The sequence below is a fragment of the Tachypleus tridentatus genome, chromosome 5, assembly GCF_004210375.1.
Source record: "Tachypleus tridentatus isolate NWPU-2018 chromosome 5, ASM421037v1, whole genome shotgun sequence".
NCBI classification, from domain to species: Eukaryota; Metazoa; Arthropoda; class Merostomata; order Xiphosura; family Limulidae; genus Tachypleus; species Tachypleus tridentatus.
Genome location: NC_134829.1, coordinates 8,251,062 through 8,268,175, shown reverse-complemented (window position 1 = coordinate 8,268,175; position 17,114 = coordinate 8,251,062). Strand labels below are relative to the sequence as shown.

Genomic DNA, 17,114 nt, shown 5'->3' with positions numbered 1-17,114 from the left:
TATCGCTTTGTAATCGAGTTGTGATTTAGTCAAACTTCTATTTTAATTTGCACGTAATTTTTGTTTGTTTGTTTGAAGTTAAGCACAAAGCTACACTGTGGGCTATCTGTGCTGTACCAACCACATATATCGAAATCCGATTTCTGGCGTCGTAAGTCTGCATAAATACGGTGCCACTAGGGAATTCATGGAAATTATCCTGCTTCTGACAATAAAGTTGAGACGTGCTCTTTTAATAAGATTTTTATTGGGTGATTTTTTTTAACTCCCCTCTCCCCAGTGGCACACCGCTAAAATCCGGGTTTCGATATCCATAGTGAGCATAGCACAGATAGTCCATTGTGTAGCTCTGTGCCTAATTCAAACAAACAAAAAGTTAACTTATTTTGTAAAAATAATGAAAAGCCCATCCAGTACATGTAACGATAAGGATTTAGATTATTTCATCTACAAAAATAACGTTTCTACAAGCTACGTTCGTAATTACATAATTTAATACTTGTAAATCTAGTTGCAAATGTATAAACTTTTCAAAATAATTTCTGCAATTACATGTAGTCCTAACTTCGAATGACATTTCAATACAAATTATATTTGATAAACGAATAAGCAAGTAACTCGATTGCTGAATAGTAGAATATCTTTGCTAATCAACTCCCTGTTTGCCCCTGAAGAAGAAAGGTCTAGCTTTCGAAAACGTTTATTACTTTATAACGTTATTATTTTATATGCTAATAAACTGATTAATTTAACTATTAATAGACTACATTCATTACTCAAACCAATACCTTATACGAAACTTTCATGTTCTGAAAGTAACATTGAGAACAAACGAAATGAGCAAACAAAAAGTACCTGTATAGAATGATGACCACCATTCAAATAAAATACATAAAGCTTTCCAGTTAATTTAGCTACTTCAGATAATATACAACGCTATTATATCAGACTCGGTTGGGTATAAATTTACAATCTGTGTGAGATATTCATTTTAATTAATTTATACTACTAATTAGTATAATAAAAATATATTTACCTACTGTATAAAACTTTTAATTATTTTGTAATTTTAAAAGAAATATATGTGTATATGAATATATATTAATATACGTGGAAGGAAATTACTATACTTACCATGTAAGTAACTATTTTCAGAACTGGTATTAAGCCCAGACATTCTTCGTTTAACACATAAAACTACCGCGTTATTCCCATAATGCTTTGCCAATTTAGTTGTTAATGGTTAGACGTTGAAAAGAGAGAAAGATCTCGTCTGATATCTTGACAAACAATAACACTTTGTTTTTGTAAGTTTTTGCAGTTCTTCTAATTTAATAACTATTTTTAATATTCGTCATACTACCTTCACAAGAATTAAAATGTATTATTGTACCATGTTCTTTATTTACTCTACTTACTGTGCTTTTTATTATTAAAAATACGTCAATATTAGGCTTAGCGTAATTGAATGGCAGTGTCTTGAGTATCATTATCAATGGTCGGAATCTGTGGTAGGCCTATGCCTAATAGTATTACAATCATTGTAGTAAGAAATACTGAAATCGGATTTAAAAACGTGGTTAATAAATTAAAAACACGTAATTTTGAAACACAAATATATATTTAAAGAAATTCACATTAAAATGATCGCAGTTAAACGATTATGAACATGTTATTGCTAATATGTAAGTAAAGTTGTGAATATAAGCGAGACTAAGAAAGGTTATGGAGCGTTTAGATATTTTATGCAGAAGATATGCCTAAGCTCTCGCAAATAGGTAGCTATCAATTTTGTTTCTATTTGTTAAAAAATTTGTATTTCAAATTTATATAATATCGACTATAAAATATTTAAATTCTTGGTCAACGTGATTCATAAACATTTTATTATTTTTAGTTTTATCAGACTTTGAATTTGATGTACATTTGGTTAAACAATATGTTTATGCCTAGTTATTTTGTATTCCTATGTTACATAAAAAATGCAGACATATTGCTGAGTAAAAATGCTGTGAATGAGGAATTGCATTAACTCTTAATGTGGCATTGAATGGGTTGTTTTATGATGAGCTTGGTATAATATTAAATATTAAGTCTATTTAGTTACTAGTCTGACTGCAAAGTGATTTTTATGTCATGATTAAAAACTATTTTTATCTCAAAAATCTTAAATATTATATGTGTAATCTCTCAATTTCACTGAATACTTTTCAAACATTTGCTTTTTCTGAAACTTTATCTGTTATTTTCTATACCCTGACAAAATGGGAGTCTGTCAATTTGACCAATCTTGTAATTGTCGAAAAAAATGGAATATGAATTATACTTTTGCATTCTATAACAACTAAAATTATAACTTAAAAATATAAAAGCTTAGTCTGAATAGTTTAAATCTCTTATTATTTATATATACTTATTACTTTTCAAACAGTGACTGGCTAACATAGAAGTTGTAATGACAAGATATGCATACACTCATATTTTTGTATCTGCTAATATAAAACTGACCTTTACAGAGTGGCCTGTCTTTGTTGTGTTTTAGTGGACTAGTGTTTTGTAACATACAGTTACATTTCAGTTATAATAAATCATGTATATATTACAGATAAGTTCTTAAAGTTATTTTTTTCTTTAAACATAGAACAATAAATAAAGAAGTATAACAAAAATTATATACTAGTTATGGTTTTTGCATGCCATAGGTTGCTAAACCTTTTCAAATTTTGCACATGTCAGATGTGAAACAATAATTTGTTTCAGGTTTTGTATATACATTTGAAATAGTTAAAAATCATAAATATCTTAATATCACAAAATTCCACTAATTTATGAAGCTTATTAATTAAGGTTTATTTTGTTTAAAAAATATGTAATTTTGAGGAGAGTAAAGATGCAACCTATCTGCATGAAATCTTGGTTTGAATTATATGACTTCCTTGCATTTAAGAATGGCTTGGAAAGTGACTAGGATGAAATTTGGAGCTTTTGATTGGTTTTTCACATGTTGTACAGAAATAGATATAAATAAGCATTTCCAAAAATGGAAGGGGGTGAGCAGGACCCCAGTGTTTGATTCAGTACTTAAGCCATATCTGAACAAACAGCAAAGATATGGTGTTCTGATTTTGTATTCTAACTTGTCAATATCATTAATGTGAGTTTGTAATTTGTTTGAAACTATGGACATTGTATTTTGACATCACAAACCTATAATTTGAACCAGGGCTGCATTCAATATTTCACATAGTGCACAAAAATTGATATTTAAACATGTTCTTTTATATTAAGAAATGTAATAATTGGATACTTTGGATAATAATTAAGGTTGATTAGGGGAAAGAAATAGTTCATTTGTAATGCTGGTCGATAGTGTAACATTAAGATCCACATTTGCCATGTAATGTACAACTTAAAAATGAGACAAATAATGGTTAGGGTTTAAAAGGTATTCAAACAGTAAAGCACAAGTAGATGTATACTTTTATAAATGTAAAACTATTATGATAAAGAAATGTGTCATATAACACTAAGGTCATTCTGGAAAAAAAAGGGTAACTTAGATTTAATTAATTTTGGATGGTTACGAGGTTGATAAATTTGACCAACCTTTTATAATTTAGGGCAATGAAAATAATAGGTTAAATATAGTTTTGCTGGGATAAAAGGTTTAAAATTTATTCAGGAGATTTAAGAAATTACATGAAGTTGGAGATGAAGAAAAGTTTGTATAATCTAAAAAATTAAAATTTTGTTGCATATGGACTAGTATTTGAAAATTCTATCTACATTCATGAATGATCTTTTGTAAAAATAATAAAGTATTGTCATGTTCACTAAAGGTTTATCAAATGTTTGAAAGATGAAGTGCATTAAAATTAATTGTATGGAAACTGTAAAAATCAAAATGTTTATGAAGTCGATTGATTCAACCGACTTTGTAGTGAGAGTTATATTATCAAGGTTCAAAAGTAGTGGAGTCAAGAAGCCAGTGGCCCTTAAAATTACTGGTGGACCCAAGAAAAAGTGTGCTGAGTAGCCTGTGACCTTTTAAAATTAGAAAATCTATTAAAGGTTTGCCAGCACATATGTTAATCTAAGTATTTCTTAAAGATGCTGATCTTATGATAAACCATGAAAGGACCTTTACAAATTTCAAGCATTTGTCAGTTGTGTACATTTCACAAACATCACTGTGTATTCAGTGTAAATGCACTTTCATGATAAGAATGTTTCACTTTGTCCAGTATTCAGACTTTTAGTATTAATGTAATGGAATTGATATATAAAGTTTTATTTATACAATTTTACTACTGTTTTTAATTAGAATATTACTGTACATTTTTATATATGACTCCAAACCTACATTAAGGCTCTCACATTTAAAAGGTGTACATGAAAGTTATTTTTGTCAGTAATTTGGAGAATCTGCCTTACTGCACGTACATTGCAATTAAACATATTGCTGTTTTACCAGTCATCTCAGAATTGGAAGTCATATATTGCTCATAATTGTATTGCACAATCAACCCAATTCTGAGTACTTACAGTAAAGTAGACAATGTCATTATGTAGTATTGTTGACAGTTTAACATTAAAAAGTGTAACAACTGCAAAGGATGTATTTTGAAGTTTCTTTAAATTTGAAATAATTGAAGTTACTGATAAATGTACCATACATAAAAATCACAATCTCTTTTCAGCTTCTTACATGAACAAGTGAAGCATAAAAATTTTGTGGGCTAGTACATGATCAATACATAGTGTTACGTAACCATTTTGAGAGAGAAATTGTTGAGGTTTGTTACATAAACTTATTATTTGCTTTAACCATAAATATAATGACTTAATGTCATTCTACACATTTTGAACTAAAACAAAGGTTAAGTAAAGTGAGAACATTTGGAAGTTTTGTTCATAGAGAGATGAATTATCAAACTGGTTGCCAAAAGTTTTTGCATTTGCCTTATTAAAAAAGCACTTCTAACTGTATCTTAATTGCATACACAATGATTAACTTTCCAACTTTAATAAAAGAAAAGGAAATGACAATGTTAAATTATGATAAAAAAGATCCACATCATGCTGCTAGAATTGTTTAAAATTTATCACCTACAGGCTCAGTACATTGTTTCATCAAATGTGTTTCAAACCTTGGTACTAACAGTGTCTCTTTTGTCATTTGTATAAAATCACAAAGTATTAGGTTTTACTGTTGATAAAGATGTGAACACTTACCTGTCATTTACAGGTGCAACTGGTAATCTGTTTTAAATATATTTTAAAGGTTTGTTTTATTTACCCTATCTGTACAAGATTGATCAATTTGACCAACCATATAATCACCAAAACAAAAAAATTACCCTTTTTGTCTTTCTAGAATGATTTTACAAAATTACATTTATTTTTGGTGGCTTTAAACTTTTAAAGGTAGATATTTATTTGTACTTAAATCCTGTTGCTATTTGAACAGTGTCTAACTGTTTATTATCCATGAAATAGAAACCCTATAACCTGAGTGTTTTCAAAAGGTGGACCTTTCAAAAGTGCTTGGGTTATAGAGTTTCTCTTTCATTTTTATCAAGACTTCTTGGACCTAAGTGTTTTTCAAACATCATGAATACTTACTATTTATGCCATTATAAGTTGTAAATCACTTGGAGAACATGGAGCTCACATTGTACTATTGAATTACGTTATTTATGAGCTACACAAAACATTTTTATTATATTTATGATGGGTTTTATCTAATCTAACCTTACTAACTTAAAGAGACACTCGTTTTTACATATTGGTTACTTTTATTATAATAAAGAGTAAACATGAAAAACAAGAAATAAAGTACTTGCCCAGGTACTTTTTGTTTTGCTGTAGACTGTTGGAAACAATTAATCCTTCAACTAATGGTAGTAGTGTACTGAATAAGTTTTATTTAACTGAATACAATGTAATGCACCAAAAGAATTGAACAGTAACATGCAGAAAACAGACAGTTTCCCTTAACTGTCCCAATTTTTTTGGCTTTCTGACTGTAAAGAGAGCTGTTACAAATTCATCCAAGCTACTTGTTATTCTTCTGTGGAAATAAAGCTTGTTCTCACTTAGAAAATCATAATTCTCTGTTCACTGTAATATAATATGTCATTTGACAGATGTAAACCTTGGCTTTCCATATGTTATACATAATGTATTATTAAGAGTAAGAGAGAACTATTAAATCCAGAAAGAGAGGATACGACAGGTGGGTGTGGGAATGGTGTCTGATTTTCTGTTTGGCACTGTAAGGAAACAAGATTGAACGCTCTAAAAATTATGGCTTGTAATTTTGAGCAATTCATATTAGCTTTTTACTTATTGGAAAGGTAGTGAATAAAGTACAGAAGAAAGGATGCTAATTATAGTGTTTAGCATCACATAATATTAGCTTAAGCAGTTAGTGTAAATAATAGTTTTTGATATGGCTGTCCCAAGTACAGCAAGGTTATGACAAGAAACTGTTAATCTGAGTTCCACAACATTACTATAAAGAAAGTTATTAATGCTTTTTTAGAGAGTAAACACTACCATCATATATTTTAAACAATCTGGTTGATTTTGTAAAGTTTAGATCTATTTCAAATAATAGGATTGTAATCCTAAATCCAATGTTTCTTTTGGCTGTTACTTTCTTGCTGTGGTTTGTTGATTAGCTGGGCTGCTTATTTGCTTTTTCCTATCATCATGCTCCAAGTTGAATGGAAAATACCACCTGGGTAATGAATTAATATTTTTTGTAATATTCTCATCCGTAATATAAAATGTAGTTACCAGCTTGGCCATAAATTTGATTTCCAGAGGTGCCAACCATTACGATTTGAACGTAATCATTACAATTTTGGTGTATACATTATGACTATATGCTCATAGAGACAAATATTACGACTTGTTGCAACTCCCAAATTATTATATATTATATAGGCCTATACAATAAAGTGATAAATTGTTCCCCCGAGGGCTTGAAAGGGTGTGTGTTTTCTTATAGCAAACCCACCTTGGGCTATCTGCTGAACCCACCAAGGGGAATCGAACCCCTGACTTTAGCATTGTAAATTCGGAGACTTACCGCTGTACTAGCAGGGGATGGCTTGAAAGGGGTGAAAAGAATATTTCTAGTGAGATACAAATAAATTTTGATAATAAATAAAAGACATAATCTAGATGGGTACATGTGATAAATCATGTTTGTGCTTGAAATAATAAAAAATATTTGTATCTCCTATGTTTACTAATAGTTTGAGTGCGGTGCTTCTCCATACTGGGTACTTGGGGGAATCCATAGTTACGTCATCAGTGCTTGTTAGCCAATCAAAGCTTGCGTAGATGGGTATTTCTTGTTTTCTAAGTGGCATAGAAACACCAGTGCGATCGTTCACAAGATGGAAAAAAGGAGGCCTCGTTCACCAGATTGTCTTGTTTCTGGCAAATCTAAAAGGACTAAATCTGTGAATCAAAAATTTAGGAAAGAGTATAGTGCAAAATATTCAGTCATTGCATCAAAAGTCAGTAACAGTCTGCATTTTGTACAGTTTGTCACATCGATTTTTCTGTGGCACATGGCGGGATAAACGATTGTTCCAGACATACAAAATTGGCATCTCACCAACAAAAGGCTGAGGCGAAGACAAAAACGATGTAGATAATGACATTTATGAGTAAGAATTCAAAATATGAAACCATAAATGCAGAATGATGTTCACGCAATTTGTCATTGCTCATAATTTACCCCTAGCTGTTGCCGATCATGCAGGATATCTATTCAGAAAAATGTTCCCAGACTCTGATATAGTAAAAAAATATGGCTGTGCTAGAATTAAAACTACAGCCATTGTACATATGTTGGGTTGTGAAGATGACAAAATGATTTCAAGCATACTTACTAACAGTGTTTACAGTTTAGCCACAGATGGATCCACAGACATGGATGGCTCAAAACTGTATCCAGTGGTTGTACGATATCTTGACTCTTTGCTTGGAAAAATTGTTTGTTCTCTTTTGACAATGGTGGAATGGAAAGAAGCTTCAATGGGAGAGAATATTTTCAAGCTTTTGGACCACGAACTGACAAAGAGGAAAATTCCATGGGAAAACTGTCTTAGTTTTTCTTCAGACATTGTCTCAGTTATGTCTGGTATAGGTAAAGGTGTGATGGGACACATCTCAAGACGACAGCCTAGCATTTACTTTATGGGCTGTGCCTCTCACCTCATGAATATTGCTGCCCAGAAAGCTTCCAGAGAGCTGCCCTGCCCAGTTTCTGATATATTGATAGATATCTACTATTTTTCTGGACAAAAGTGCTAGCAGAAAACAACATTTCAAAGAGTTTCAAGGATTGTATTACAATGAAACAAGAAAAATTCTACAACTAATTAACACAAGATGGCTATCACTTGGGTTGTGCCTCAACAGAATATTGGACATGTGGAAGCCATTGAAGAAGTATTTTCACTAGGAAAATCTAGATACAAAAGGATCTAAACATGCAGCTCAGTCAGGCAGCAAGACTTTAACAGTCAGGATATTCTCTCAGCCACACAGGGACACAGTCAAGACATCCTCTCTATCACACAGGGGACACAAGACAACAGTCTCCAAAAGCAGACAAAGAAACATTTGATTTTACTAAATATATGTTTAGGCAGTCTGACCTTGAACTAAAGAAGAGACAATTAATGAAAAAAGAGAAGAAAATGAAAGCTATCAAGGAAGTAACCAAGAAAAGTTATGTGCAGAGCAAGTTAGATAAGTTAACAGTTTTCTTGGACAACAAAATGAACTTGTTATATTGTCTTTTTCTTCAGTCTACAATTCCTCTATTTGAGCAAGCCAATTTAATATTGCAAAGAGAAGAACCTTGCATACACATTATGCATAGTACTCTGATTATACAAGTTAAAAATATAATTGTCAGATAAATCAAGCCAGAATATCTTGAAGGCAACATCACCGAACTTGACTACAACAGTGAATCCTTACACAAATCTGATGAGGCAGTTTCTATTGGAAATGCTGCCAAGGAATACATTGTTAAATATGAAAAGGACCTGGACCTGATCAGCTTCTACACTAGTGTCAAGAAGTACTATATTGCAGCTACAAATTACATGATGAAACATTTCCCTCTAAATGATGAACTTCTGATTCACGCAGAGGTTGCTGATCCAAAACTGAAAGTCAGCAAAGATTTCTCTTCTCTACGCTTCTTTGTAGACAAATATCCTGTCCTTGTCAATACACATGAGCACAACACTATTGACAAGTTGGAAGGGCAATATTTGAGCTATCAAATTCATACTTTCTCAGAAACTGTCCTTCAGTTGAATGTTGACAAGTTTTGGGTTCAGCTGTCTATAGTTAAGGATGGAAATCAGAAGTATGACATTCTGTGTAGGGTTATGCTTGGAATTCTTACAATCTTCCATTCTAATGCTGACAGTGAAAGGATATTTAGTTTAGTGACTAAAAACAAAAGCAAGTTCAGACCAAACTTGAGCAGTATTATAACACACAAGATGTGTATGCAGTCAAATGGACAATGTTGTTATAACTCCCAACCATCCAGAGACATTCTCATGAATGCAACATCTGCAAAACTATTACAATAAGTGTCATAAACATGATATAAACTAGTCCTTACACAAAGACTTTTTCTGCTTACTGTTTGTGCATGTTCAATGTTGTTTTACCAGTATGTTTGTTACTCTGAACTAAATAAAACACATAATTTTAAAAGAATTTATTTTAAATTTATTTATTAAATACACAAAACACAGTCATAAATGAACAATCTATAGCAGTAATAAATAATAATAGTTATAATAATAAACAGCTTAGAGACATTGGTCAGGTCTAGTAGTCACAAATGATAAAGGGCTCTGTCTACAATCATTATGCTCAGTCATTTGAAATAGTTGGCATCTCTGGATTTCATTTGTTTAAGTCACATACTGAATCCTTTTCTTTGGCTGCACCTTGTTTTCATACCTATGAATAGATCCATGAATAACAACTATCGAATGATGAAATGTTAACTGGGTGGATTTTTTGTGCAATTCAGAAAGTGAGAAAAACTCTTTAAATTTCTGACATCCAAGATTTCACTACTGACATTTTTACTTCCCGTTATCTCATACTTGGGCTGAAGTTATGGATGCATTCAGTCTGGATTGGATAGAATTGTATCTCCATGTCTTTCCACAGATTTATCTTCTGACTATGATTCGACCCTGTACTTGTTGATAGTACAAGATTGGCAGGCCTGCCTTTTCCTCTTTAGCTTTTTCTATTGAGGCAACCTTGATTCAACATTCTACATGAAAACTTCCCTAGCTTATTGAGGTAGAATTGTTGAAGTTGATGTGTGTGTGTGTATGCTTCATAAGAAGTTTGAACCCACTTCACTAAAATGTGCCAACTATATTTTGTTCTTTGTCTTGGATTGAGCTTTATACTCGTTTTATGTAAGGCAGGTTTAGCAACTACTTTTCATTATTTTAAACATCAGAAAGTATTTGATTCTCTAGTGTTATTCAGCCTTTTTGAGTAGTTTATAATCCTTTTTCTTCATGGGCTTTTTATTTACTTAACTGGGATGTTAGGTTAATATTAGATGCTTTTGCCTTGATATTCATTCATGCCTTTAGCCTCTTGTACCATGTATCACCTTTCCCTTAATGGTTATTTTTGTTGGAGTTGTTTGTTTTACGTGTGCATGGACTCTCATCACTCTACTTTAGTCATGCTATATCCTGATAGATCCTTTCTTCCTAAGGCTGACAGCTAGTGAAGGGGCTAAAACCTTCTCATCAATTCTTTTGCCTGTTATTTGTCACCTCTACAACCAATCAGACATCATTTGTTATATTCTGTCAGAGCCCTGAGGTAGTATGTGACTCGCATTAACTTGTTTCAAGGTGATGGTACTTGACTCAGTATTCATTGGGATCCTTCTATTTCCCAACATTGTCCTTAGTTACTTTGATGAGGTGGTAAATATCCATGTTGCCTATTATGAGCTTTCTTTTCAGGCAAGTATTCTTCTGAGAGTCACATCTTATCAAATTCATCTTTCCCTGTCTTTTGCTGGTTATTTTAATTACCTTCAGGATGATATCATACTGGCTGGAATGTGATTTTCTCTCCCGTTCTTTACGCATTTTGACGTTGTTTTCTTCTGAAGGTTTTTTACTTCTTCTGTGGCTGTTTTAACAACATCTGTTAGATTATAAAGAGAAGTGGGTATTTCTGTTCTCTTGTCTTTTTTGTTTTTTCAGGAACCCTTATTTCATTTTTTTTTGTCATTAAATCTTACTGTGTGTGAGCATTATTCAGACAGGTGTGCTGTTACAAATCTAATTCTAAACTAATGCTAAATTTAAATATACTTCCTGCTGGTTGTCACAGATTTTGTAGAAATGAGTTGTTCCACAAGATCATCTAGTCATTCACCAGATGGTATTACTATATTTTTCTGGACCACCACTCATGAAATTTCACTAAAGGGGTTCTTACCTATCCTTGCCAATTATAATTTTGACTAAATCAGAGTCAGTTTGCTTTTCAAAGTTTAGGGAATTTGGTTCACCTATTGCTCTGTTCCTAAGGGCTTTGTAGTGTGCATTACCTCCCAAATTCTGCTAGTGGTGTTAGGGAGTCCTTACCACACCTAGTGTTGTCACTGAGGGGGTTCACAGAGGCTTTTTCTTCAGTGTTTTCTTCCACTTATGGGTTACATTATCTGAGTGAGGTGCTTATATACATTACTAGGATAGAGGATACATTGATGTATGTGGAGAGTGTCACAAGGGTATTTAATGAGGTATAAAAACCTGGAGTAAGTGAAACTAATGCTCAGGTGAGCAAAGTGAAGTTTTAGAAATAACTATGTGTCACTGGAGGTAAGTGTTATTGTAAATACATTTTTAATTTTGCAAAATGTTAACTTCCAGGCTAAATCATTAAATTAGTGGAATGTTTGAATTTTCAGTGGATGTGTCCAGAAAGTATGGCTTAATTTCTAGCTATGTGTACTCTTAATTGTGTTATTTGTGACTGGAAACTACATCACTTGTTCATTGTCAAAATATTGTTTGATCAGTTTATATTGAATGAAAGTGTTTATATTAAAAAAAGTTCAAGAATAAATGATCGTGTTACATTTTAATTTGAAACATTAAACCGTAATTGATTTTTCTCATTTATCTTATTCCAAATTAATGATTTCTTTCTCTTAACATCCATGTAACTAATATTATAATAGTGTGGTAAAATTAACAAAATAATTTTCTAGCGTTGAGATTCTAAACAAAGCCAAATTTTAATACCGAAAATTTTCTTATAGAAGAAATAAGTTACATAAAGTACAGACTGATATATTTGTGTAGTTAGATGCCATGACAGTAATAGAAACTATTTTTAATAGGTCATCATGGCAAGTGAAGAACAAGCAAAACGGGTATGTTTCAGAATTTTTAAACTACATCTACCACATGTTGTTCTGTGTGAAGCATCTATAGGATATGATATGTTTAGTTCTAACTTATACAGTTCCTTTTATCATTCCTGCAGCAATCTGTATTTTGTTTGCACCTAGAAATCTTGACTAGAAAAAGAGTTCTGTTCTAGTTTCTTTGCTTTAAATGTTCATTGCATATGCTTTTTGTGTTTTAAGCCTGTTAAAAACCTGTGTTATGTTTTGAAAGAGTGAATGAAAGGAACTGTTACACTATTCTAACCAGTACAGAGTTGCTCTTGACATTCCTCAGTTATCTGAAAAAAAAAGTTTGTATGTTCCAAAGAAAGCACAACACACTGGATACTCTGTATTTCCATCTTATTTCAAACAAGGAACAATTCAAAATGCTTTGGAGAGCTTACAGAACTCCTCTTTCATTCATGCCAAAAGGGCCTTTTTTATAAATGAAAACAGCATTACAGAAAACTGTCAAGGCTAGGAGAGCCATTGTTGACTGCATTAAACATGCTGAGGTTTCCTGAATATAAAAATAACTATGAAAATGCTTGTCTTCATTAGAAATGGGAGACAGAAAATGGTAGTAGAGTACATAAGCTACAGAAAGGTGACAAGAGGAAGGTTGAAGAAACTGAAAAGTAACTGGGAGAAATGACCAGCTTTGAGTCTGACATAAAGCAGTTCTTTCCATCAGCTGATGAGAACTTTTAAGAAAGCTGGAAAAGAAAAAACAGCCTCCTCACACTAGCTTGTTCTCTGAGGAAAGAAAGGAAGAATTCTTGAAGGCTCTCACAGTTAAATTTGAACAGAAATTGTCATACAATACATTTACTAGTATTTGTATAATGTCCAAGTGTAACACTTGAAATAATTCTTGATGTTCTAATAAAAATGGTGAAGGAATCATGGTTTTGTTTATGTTCAAGAGAATATCTTGAAAAAATGTTTAACATATTAATTACTTCAAATTGATACAATTAAAGTTTACATTGCTGCAAATTTTCTTTAAGTGAGGCAGCTGACTTGTGGCCATATGTCCATCAAAATCTCATTTATTTTGAACAAAAATATTAGCATTTAAGTTTTATGGCTAAAATGTTGATGCCTTTAGTATTATTATACTTTATATGCATTAACATTTTTTTGCTTATTGCAATGTTTTTTAAAACAAAGATCCAATTTTATGATTGATATTACCTTATAAAGTCTACTTATACAATAAGGATTTACAACCAATAAACTGGGAGACACATTTATGAACTGCTAACTCTAATAAGTCATCATGAACAGCAGGCCTTTAATTTTCTGCCAACAACTAAATCAGTTTCAAGAAACTCATTTGGAGAATCCATACAGCAAAAATTATCACATGCAGGGTTTTTTTTTTAATAAGGATCATTTTATATTTAAGTTTCAACCCTTTTTATTTTTTTAACATTTTCAGTTTGGACAGAAAATAATCAAATCTCAGGACTGATATTTCATTTGGTGCCACTAGGAAGTTGGTACAAATAGCAGTTTATGAAGAGTTACATAACACACACACACACACACTGAATCTTATATAGTTCCCAATGTACTCGCAAACTAACGTGGCAGGGGTTTAGTTTAGAGAGAGAGAAATCGTAAGAATTCTCTCTCCAACTGGGGTGTTCAGGAACGTTGTGGTTCCTCTTCGTCCCCTTTTGTGAAAGGTTATTAGGTTTAGTATTATTTATTTATTTATTAAAGAATTTTTTACTCTTTTTTTTTGGGTGAAGGAGGTCATTCGTAATGTTATCCTAGACCGAGCAAAGGCAGCACCGGAGAGAACGGCCAGGTCCCGTCCCGAAAGGCAGAAGTCAAAGTAAATATGAACATGAACTCAAACGACCCGGCTCAGGGTCTGGCAATAAAGTTGCCTGTGCTGGGATCTAAAAATCCAATGCCTAAGTTTTTGCTGTGGGGGGAAACGGGAGTGCCCCGAGAAAACCCACTTTCACAGGACAGGCGCCGAAAGTTTTGCCTGTCCTGTGCCCGATATCTGAAAAAGAGAATACATATTGTTAACATGAGTTTAGTTCTTTAGATACTTTGTTGTGTAATTTGTGATTCTTGAAATATGTTGTAAGGTGAGATGTATTTTGTTGGTGCACTAGTTAATTTGTATAGTGATGCCGTTAGTTTGTTTCTGTTTTCTGCTTTTAGATAATATTTGTGTGATATTTCCGTTAGTCTGTTTCTTAGTGTTAGTAAGTTACTGATTTGATGTATATAATTTACTGGCGTGAATGACGGCAGACTGAATGCAGATCTTAGTATTCTGTTCTGTTGAACTTGGATTTTCTGGAGTGTGTTGTTTGACATATTGTATGTTACTTGACATCCATACTCTATTAGTGGACGGATGTAAGCCTTGTATATTTGGATAATGGTGTTTGGTGAACATTTCGATTGTCTACTGGTTAGAGTCATTAGGTGTGAAATCTGTTTTCTAATTGATGAGTGTATATTGTTAATTGTTTTTTCCATGCTAGTTTTGAAAGTATGTTGTTAGTTTGTTTTTTTGGAATTTCGCACAAAGCTACTCGAGGGCTATCTGTGCTAGCCGTCCCTAATTTAGCAGTGTAAGACTAGAGGGAAGGCAACTAGTCATCACCACCCACCGCCAACTTTTGGGCTACTCTTTTACCAACGAATAGTGGGATTGACTGTCACATATAATGCCCCCACGGCTGGGAGGGCGAACCCGCGACCCTCGGATTACGAGTCGCACGCCTTATGCGCTAGGCCATGCCAGGCCCTCCCAATGTACTATCTTCATTTGTCGTTTTTATACTATGACAGATACACATTGCTCACCACAGTAAATGTGAGGATAATTACTTTGTCCATAAATCATTTGTCATATTATGAAGCTGGTTACATATTTATTAAACTTGTTAAAGTACTTAGCACAGAGATATTTTTATGCTTTTCATCATATACAGATGAAATTAGTTTAAGAAAAGTAACCAGAAAAAAAAATCAAATTAATACTCAGCAGAAAGTTTTGTTTAAAGAGAAAATATTGGATGAAGTTTTTTGTTTTGTTTTGTTTTGTTGTTGTTTTTTTATGTTAATACAATACTTTGTTTTATGCATAATTTTTAAATACTTGTTTCATATCACAAGGAAACTATAACCAAGAATCTGTATGATGGAGTGTAGCTTCAACAATAAATATTGCAAATTGTTTTATGTAGGGCACCTCAATGCAACTAGAATTGTGTTATTTTAATGCTTAAAAGTAGACTTCTGTTACTCAGCTAGTCATCTCACACAACAAATGACGATTGAATAAGTCATACTAGGTCTCTATAGCAAAGGCATCTAGCTCACATTACAGATCACTAGATATTGGAGATTTTTTTTATTAGTGTTCAAATATAATGTAGGACTCATGAATACAGGCTTTCCACTCACTGTGTATTTCCTGTGGTTTCCAGTGGTGGCAATATTTATAAAGACTATAACACATTTAAGCAAGTAGCAGATCTTATGGCACAGTGACTTGTTACAGCTAAAAAAAAAATTTCAGAAAGTTCTTTGTTCCAAGTTTTGGTTAATCTAGATATAAATGAACATTTTTTCTAATGTGTGTAATTTAAGCTAACCTTAATGTGTATGCCTTTTTGCTTCATGATGCTAAATTTGATTGAAAACATATGATTCATGCATTTGAAGGTAAGTGTAATGTTTAGTACATCTAATGAGGCTAGAGCTAGTTATACAATGATTATATGGTTAATATAGTAGAACTGTTTCTTAACTTTCCATAACTTAAATGAAAAATTGAGGCTTTTTAAGGTCTAGAAAGGTGTGCATTAATTTCTCATACTTTTTAAGTACTGTGCAGATTCTGGATTAAATAATAGTGAAAAAACTCTCTCATCATTTTAATTTGGCGAACAGGTTATTTGTGTTTCAGCAAATCATAAAACTTTGTGAAAATTTCTCCAAGTTTTTGAAACAAATTTCAATGATAATGACAAACCTTTACATGTAATTTTACATCTCTTATGGTCCCATTTTTTGGTATTACTTTAACAGGCGTTCTTGACTTTTTTTTTTGTTTGCTGGTATTTGGATTCAGTGATTGGTGGAGATAGTACTGTATAAGACAAAATGATGAAGAGCATTATTTTCTTGAGGAATATGAAATTTTTTCTTTTTTACATAAAAGTCAGAAATGTGCCACCATACATATAAAAGTATTTATACCAATGATGTGTTCATATCCTTCTGTTGAGTTTCATGGAAAAGTCACATTCATGTTCCTGTATAATGACTTGTACTGTATAAATTATCTATCATTAAATACTGTGGTATAGTTTTAGAGCCTGCTAGTATATAATTTTATTTCTGTGTTGTGTGTTTTTTAGGAGCTATAATAACTCTTGGGGAAAAAATGAAAAACAAAGTGCTATTTTGTGTTTCTGTCTATTATAAAATAATTAATAAAAACTTGCAGACATTCTGTTGATTATAGACATTTTGAATTTAAGATGTCAAAAACCTGACACAAAATAGTCTTCTGACTCTTTGATTTAGGTAAACCTTAATATTAAGGGTACAGTGAAGAGCA

General features: G+C 32.2%; 1 protein-coding gene across 3 annotated transcripts in view; it reads left to right on the top strand.

The window, feature by feature from the left end:
- Nucleotides 1-1,179: 1,179 nt before the first annotated feature.
- The window catches only part of fl(2)d (Pre-mRNA-splicing regulator female-lethal(2)D), an 83,178-nt gene continuing 67,243 nt past the window's right edge, over nucleotides 1,180-17,114 (top strand). For 2 of the 3 annotated variants that reach the window (XM_076501004.1, XM_076501002.1), the window contains exons 1-2: nucleotides 1,180-1,307; nucleotides 12,458-12,490. In XM_076501004.1, coding sequence (XP_076357119.1) covers nucleotides 12,464-12,490 — 27 coding nt within the window. In that variant the 5' untranslated portion in view covers nucleotides 1,180-1,307; nucleotides 12,458-12,463. The remainder of the gene's footprint in view (nucleotides 1,308-12,457; nucleotides 12,491-17,114) is intronic. The other variant, XM_076501005.1, reaches the window with a different exon arrangement.